This window comes from Monoraphidium neglectum, assembly GCF_000611645.1.
Source record: "Monoraphidium neglectum strain SAG 48.87 unplaced genomic scaffold scaffold02256, whole genome shotgun sequence".
Classification (NCBI taxonomy): Eukaryota; Viridiplantae; Chlorophyta; class Chlorophyceae; order Sphaeropleales; family Selenastraceae; genus Monoraphidium; species Monoraphidium neglectum.
Window position 1 is genome coordinate 2,259 of NW_014011372.1, and position 6,868 is coordinate 9,126.

General features: G+C 60.5%; 2 protein-coding genes across 2 annotated transcripts; both read left to right on the forward strand.

Annotated features, from left to right (window-relative positions):
• Positions 1–2,629: 2,629 nt before the first annotated feature.
• On the forward strand, positions 2,630–3,088 carry MNEG_10288 (hypothetical protein; the record flags this gene model as incomplete). The annotated part of the gene is made up of 1 exon (XM_014041239.1): positions 2,630–3,088. One exon carries the CDS (start codon positions 2,630–2,632, stop codon positions 3,086–3,088), a length of 459 nt encoding a protein of 152 aa, XP_013896693.1.
• Positions 3,089–6,222: 3,134 nt separating this feature from the next.
• MNEG_10289 (hypothetical protein) lies at positions 6,223–6,793 on the forward strand (the record flags this gene model as incomplete). Its single annotated transcript, XM_014041240.1, has 2 exons — positions 6,223–6,365; positions 6,691–6,793. The coding sequence occupies 2 exons, from the start codon at positions 6,223–6,225 to the stop codon at positions 6,791–6,793; spliced, it is 246 nt and encodes an 81-aa protein (XP_013896694.1).
• Between the last annotated feature and the right edge of the window lie 75 nt (positions 6,794–6,868).

The window sequence follows — 6,868 nt, forward strand, 5'->3', positions numbered from 1 at the left end:
CCCTGCTCCACCAAGCACCGCACGTTATGCGCAGCGACAGCTACGCGCAGCAGGCTGGCGTCGCACACCCGGCAGGGATGCTCCAGACGCCGCAGGCCACCGGCACGGCAGGCGTGCTGAAGCGGGGGCTTCCCGATGCCACACCTCAGCATTCAGCTGAACCCTCTTCGCCTAAGCGGCAGCACGCAGTGGACGAGCAGCAGGCGGCGCCGCGGGCTCGTAGCACGGAGTACGAGTGGGAGGGACGCCTGGATCTGCGCGGGCAGTACGTGAAGGGCGCAATCAAGGCCCTCAAGGGCTACATCAAAGCTGCAAAAATTATTGCGACGGACAGCGGCAGGATGACAAAGCTCACCGTCATCACTGGGCAAGGCCGGCATTTGCGCAAGGAGGGCCGGCCGGCGGTCGACAAGGCGCCCCTGCGCCGGGCGGTGAGTGCGTGCATGCATCTCGGTGCAATGAGGGAGACACCGCCATGCATAGGTCTGGGGTGTCCTCCCTATCAAGCGCACACTGTCTGCAGGTATGAACTGCAATTAGCGACCCGCCAGCAGTGCCCATGCGTGAGTTCTGCTTCGCCCGCAGCGCTGCAACCCTGCATTGCTCGCTGCATGGCACGCAGGCGCTTTCACACCTGGTCAAAGCCGGGCTGCAGCACAAGCATCCCAAGGGCAATCGAGGTTGCATCATTGTGATAGTTATGCCTTGAAGATCATCAACTGATGCGAGGCAGTAGCCTCACCGCGTCCGCGTGCATGGGGCTACTTCCAGTACTGCCAAGGTACCACAGGGGATCAAATCACCAATCTGAAAGGCCGTTGTGGCTGACTCACTCTGTGCCGCCTTCTTGTGTGGCCCGATGGCGCGTGGATGTATTTGCACTTGGGGCAGCACTGCTGTACAGGCAGTCGTACCGCACTGTTTGCGAGCCAACTCTGTAAATTTTTGTAAGATGGGAGTCAAAGCCTGATTGCATTCAGCACAGCAGTTGCGGCTGTGTTGTGACCCCAGCTGTGCTGTGACCCCAGCGCACAAACGGCGACTGTCCCAAAGAATCACATTTGCTGCGATGATTGTGCACAGCTCTTTTCACTTGTATTGAACTATCAATCCAGCTAGCCAGCGGGGGGTAGGTAGGGGGGGCCGGCTATCAAGAGATTGCCGGTCGCCAGTTGCGGAGTTGGTGCTACGCATGTGTTGTGCGCCTACTGGACCCCAGGTGCAAAAAGCGGGTGGCTCATGAGGCAGGGCACCAGGATTCGGCATCAGACAGAATGTGGCACAACACCGACAGCGACAGCAGCACGCACATACACAAGCAATCAAGGCTCGCACATCCCCTTTCGCTCACACGCACTTTCAGCTCAAGCCCAGATTTTCTCTCTGCACGCCTGTTTTGGACCACCCTGGCTGCCTCATTCAACCTGTGACTCAGCGCGCAAGCTGGCGGCGCCCGCTTCATCTGCTGGTGCCTCCAGCTCGTGCAAGAGGGGGGATGCAGGCCGCAGTGCCGGGTGCGAGTAAGTCGCCTGCTTCATGCCTCTGAGCGAGAGCTGTGTGCCCGCCCCAGCTGATTAAATCATGCTTGGGCGGGCTTGCGTTGAGGTTATAGCTGGGCCTTCGCTAACTGAACGCTATACCTTAACCTTGACCCCAAACCCATGGCGCCATGCAACTTGGAAGATGGACCAGTGCGGTCAAGGCAGTCGTGGCAGACGGGGGCGGGGCGCAGCGGCGGCGCTGCCGGCGGGGGTACTCATGGTGGCACCGTCGATTGTGTTCGACGCGGGATGGCGGCTGGGCAGCTGTGTGAGGGCAAACAGGCGGAAACAGGCATTAATGGCTGGCGTCCAGGCACTATGCGTTGCGAGCATCTAGTCATATGGCAAGGCTGCATGTTGCGCTTTCTGGTCTCTCACTCTATCCTCCACAGGACGCGAGTCGAAAATGGCACAGCAGCAGCTCCGCTGTATGGCCAGTGGCGGCGCCAGGGCCCTACCTTCATGTACACCACCTCTCAATCCATGGGTGGACGCCACTGTCAAGCTGCCGTTTCTAAGGGCTGGCACGCCGCACGGTTGTGTTGGCGCTCTGCTGAGCGTGCATTTCTGCAAAAGCCCCGCTACAGTGATGCAACGCGGCGGGGCTCGTGCCAGGTAGCAAAGCTGAAAAGTGCCAAAATCGACAGCGCAGAGGGGCATGGAAGGCCTGGCTAGCGGCCATGCGCATCAAATCTGCAGCCTACAGCTTCCATGCCCAGTCGCTGCTCGGCGGGTTGCTGCCGGTCAGCCCAACTGCTGCCGTGTTCTGCACGCGCACTGCGCACCGTCCGCACTGCTCGACAACACAGCTTCAGTGGGACAGCAGAGCTTTCCTGATTGTAGCGAGATTGTGATGAACGCACGACGTTCCAAAATAGTATTTTTGTGTTTAATTTGCGATAAGAACTTGTTTCATGTGTTTTGCGGCCGGTTGACCGTGCCACTTTCGTCCAAAGACTTGGTTCTCGCCTGCGTTGTGGCAAGAAGGAGGTCGCTTCGAAGTACATACAACTTCTGCAGCTTGGGGGCCATAACCAGTCGCTGGAGTCGGCCCTGAAACCCCCCTGCTCCACCAAGCACTGAACAGCATGCGCAGCGACAGCAACGCGCAGCACGAGCAGGCTGGCACAGGACACCCGGCAGGGATGCTCCAGACGCCGCAGGCCACCGGGACGGCGGGTGCGCTGAAGCGGGGGCCCCCGGATGCCACACCTCAGAATGCAGCTGCACCCCCTTCGCCCAAGCAGCAGCACGTCGAGGACATGCAGCAGGCGGCGCCGCGGGCTCCTCGCCTAATTCTCAAGTTTGAGGGGGAGTTGGACCTGCGCGGGCAGGACGTGAAGGGCGCGATCGAGGCCCTCAAGGGCTATATTGCAGGAACACAAATCATTGCGACAACCAATGGCATGGTGACCAAGCTCATGGTCGTCACGGGGCACAGGCGGCACACGCGCAAGGAGGACGGGCCCGTGAAGAACAAGGCGCCCCTGCGCAGGGCGGTGAGTTTGCGCATCTCGGTGCAACGAGGGGGCCACTGCCGTGCATAGGCCTGGGGTGTCCTCCCTATCAAGTGCACACTGTCCGCACTCCGCAGGTACTGCAATCAGCAACCAGCCTGCCTGCAGTGCCACTCAGACTTGTGTTGTCTGCAACTCTGTGTCGCTCGCTGCATGGCATGCAGGTGATTAAATATCTGGTGAGAGCTGGACTGCAATATGAGCACCCCCCGGGCAATCAAGGTCGCGTCATTGTGATGATCATGCCTCAAGGTCAATCAACATCTGATGCGGAGCAGTAGCCTCGCTGCGTCTGCTCGCGTGGGGCTACTTGTGGTACGTGCTGCCAAGATATCACAAAGCATCGAATCACATATCTGAAAGGCCAGAGGGGCCGGCGCCCTCTGCGCCGCCTTCTCGTGTGCCCGGGTGGCACATGGATTCATGTGCACATGCTTGTTGCTGGCAGCACGGTGGCACCTGCGGTTGCACTGCACTGTGCACAAAACACCTGTGTGATTCGTCTGAGAAGGGCGATGAGGACCCTATTTGTTACATTCAAGGCAGCAATTGCAGCTGTCTTGTGACCCCAGCTGATATGTGCACACAGGGCGACTGGCCCAAGTGCCAGTCACGCTGTGCATCGTAATATGCTGCAGTCAACGTTCACAGCCCTTCCGTTCCCAGTTGGAGAAACAGTGCAGCTGGACAGCAGGTGGAAGGGGGAGTAAAGATGAACTCCATCATATCATGCATGCAATGATGATCAGTGCATAACCATAGCTGCGGGATCAAGTGAGACGCGCATCAGGTGAAGCACCAATTCATACTTCAAGCCTGGTTCCGAAATGCACGGCCACCTGCCTGGCAATATCGCATGTTGACCGACCGGATTCTGGTCCAGGGAGGGGGGGTCTTTCTGCTGAATCGTGGCCCCACTTCCATTGAAACACATCTGGCAGAGTGTTTCACAATTATTTTTGTCAAAGGTCGTCACCAGCGCCATGCAGCTCTGCTTTTGTCAACGTGGCAACGCAACCTGCTGAGCGCAGCCGGACTCTTCAATGTCTCTGAGGTGAAGCGAATACCACTTTGCCTCTGTTCTTTTCGCGCCCTTCCATAGCCCCGCAGGCCTCCACAGCCACGCAGCTCGGCAGCTGTTTTCGTCAGCCGGGTGGGCGTACGGTGCGCACAGGGAACGCTGAGGGCTGTGAGGATGACTGGGGCTTGCCCCTTGTCACAACAGCGGTCTGCTGCATGCTGCGGGTCTCGTGGGCACGGGCTTGGACGCGGCGCTAGCGCAGCGGCATGCGCGCTCCACCTTGGCGCGCCAGCAGGAGCAGCCAGCTGCCTGCCAAAGCAGCCCCTTTGGGCTCAGTCCCATGCCTGCAGGCTCGTTCGCCCTGCCCGCGCTCACTCGACGTGCCACTGCGCACCGCTGCGCCCCGCAGTGCTTGCACGCCCGAGAGCGTCGAGGGGACTGGAGGAGCCGGAGGCGCTGGAGGAGCTGGAGATACCGGGCGCTGCACTGGCCCCCAGTGCAGCGCCCGGGGGTATGTCGGGATTCCCTTAAGATCCCGCGCAATGCTGGCCACTCGCGACGGCGCGGCTACTGCTGCCCGGTGCTGTCCAGCCCGTGGCCCTCGTGCCACGTAGATCCCGCGCTGCGGGACACCCCATTCATCAGCCACAGGCGCTGGCTTCGGCCTCGCCTCACGGCACTTCCAGGTCCGCTGGCTCCAACGCCCAGGGCGCGTGGGGGGCGGGGCATGCTGGGGTGTGTGCGCATGGTGCGGTGGGGAGAGGTAGACGTTGACAAGCAGCCCCGCTCAGAGTCCTGGCATGCAGAACCCAGCAGTCAACCCGCGTGGTAGTGCACACCTCCGGCACAGCAAATCCGCCATATACTTTAGCAGCAATGGGCCTGCAAAGGTAGCGTTGCAGGTCGGAGCTTCACAACAGCTTTGAAACTTGATGAGAACTGGGTGGTTTCAGCGGTTCGCCAGCAGCTGGCAGCAAGCTGTTTGCCGGCCTGATGTTGCTTCTTCATCATTACCAGTCTGCGACACAGCCGTCAGGTGTGGCTGATGGTTGAAACCAGAATGGGTTTCACTGTGAGGCCTTCCACCATAGGTCCATTGCGCCCCGCACAGTCCCCCTTGCAAATGAAGATAGGCTGGCGCTTTTCATGCACCTTTGCGATGCAGCACTGGAACCCCGTTCCCTGCCTGTGGAATCCTGTGCAGCAAAACCTACGCCATATGTGCGCCGCATTGGCAGCGCAGCGGCTGAGCTGTGCGGTGCCGCAGCGGCGTCTATGGGCACTGACTATACCGTGTAATAACGTAACGTAATACGTCAAATCGTACGTACAGTACCGTACGTTGTACCATACGGTTTAGTGCCAGACCCCACACGGTAGGCAGGCTTATGATATTCACATGACACGGGCACGGCCTCTCAGTGGTCTAGGTGCGTGGCTTCAAAGCAAGTGTTGCATGAAGATAAGCATACCACGTACGTAACACTCAATGTTCATCAACTCGCTGTGCTCGGCCGCATTGCAGGGCGTGCCGGCGATCGATGGCTGTCAAGTGCATGCTGTGGCCCGACAAGGGTGACGTGTGCGGGCGCCATGTGACAGGACGCTAGCGAGATGTGCACCCCCTGCACGCATGCACCGCCGCCAGCATCCAGGGCTGTGGGATGCCATACCGTAGCAAGATTGCTCAGTCGTGCAGGGCGCGACAGCTGCTTGGATCATTGGACTCAAAAGGGCGGGGGCATCCATACCAGCGGCTCTAGATTGTTCAAATAAGATATATGGATACCAATTTTAATTCGCGTCTGTATCAAGCTACGCGGGGCTAGCCCAGCGGTTGGTTCCACGCAGGCAGACCGCCTTCCAAGGCCTTCTAGCCGCTCGCTCTGGCGGTAAAACATCGTGTATTGTCCTTGAAGCTTTAGGCTCGGCATCAGGGGCGAACGGTGACCCGATCGCCTGGACGGGGCCCGTGCAGCAGCACCAGCGGCAGAGGGGCGTGCGCGCAGCGCGCCCGGCTCCCCCGCCGCGTGCAGCCGCAGTGCGCGGCTCGAGCGCCTGCCGGCAGCGGCTGCACCCCGTCTCGCCCTCCACTTTGGACGTGCGTCCACCCCGGACGCGCCCGATCTGAGCAGCGGCAGCCATGGAGGGCGGCGGCGGGTCGGTGGCGCTGTCGGATGATACCAAGAAGCGCGTGGCGGCAGCTAAGAGCTACATTGAGAATATGTACAAGGTGCAGCACCAGAACATCCAGGAGAGATACGCCAGGCGCGTGACTGTGTACGCGTGCGCGCGCGTGCGCGCGTGTGGGTGTGTGTGTGGGTGTGTGTGCGTGTGCGTGTGCGTGTGCGCCTGCGTGTGTAGTGAGAGAGCGGTGTAAGTGTGTCTGTTGGGGCAGGGAGGCGCATGCACGCATGCGAAAGAGAGACGTAAGGAGGATGAAGGCGACATCACAGGAGGCTGGGAGAGAGGCAGAGAGCAAAAAAGAAGGGGGTTCGCGGAGGAGAGCTCAACACTGTGTGTGCCCTGGGTGTGAGTAAGCGCGGTGGTGTGCCATGTGCGCCCCTGCGCCCTGCATACCTGTCACAGTGCGTGCCGTTTGTCGGCCCAGGATCCTCCTGGCAGGGCAGGGCCGTGGTGGCTCCCGGACCACCCAGCTGCGGCTGCCGGGGCGCCTCGCGCAGGCGCGCTGCCTCGCAGCAGCCAGCAGCTGACTCCCCCCATCCTCCTGCCCCCAGCTCCTACCTCACCCGCCCTCGTTTCAAACCCTTCACACCTCCCTCCCCCCC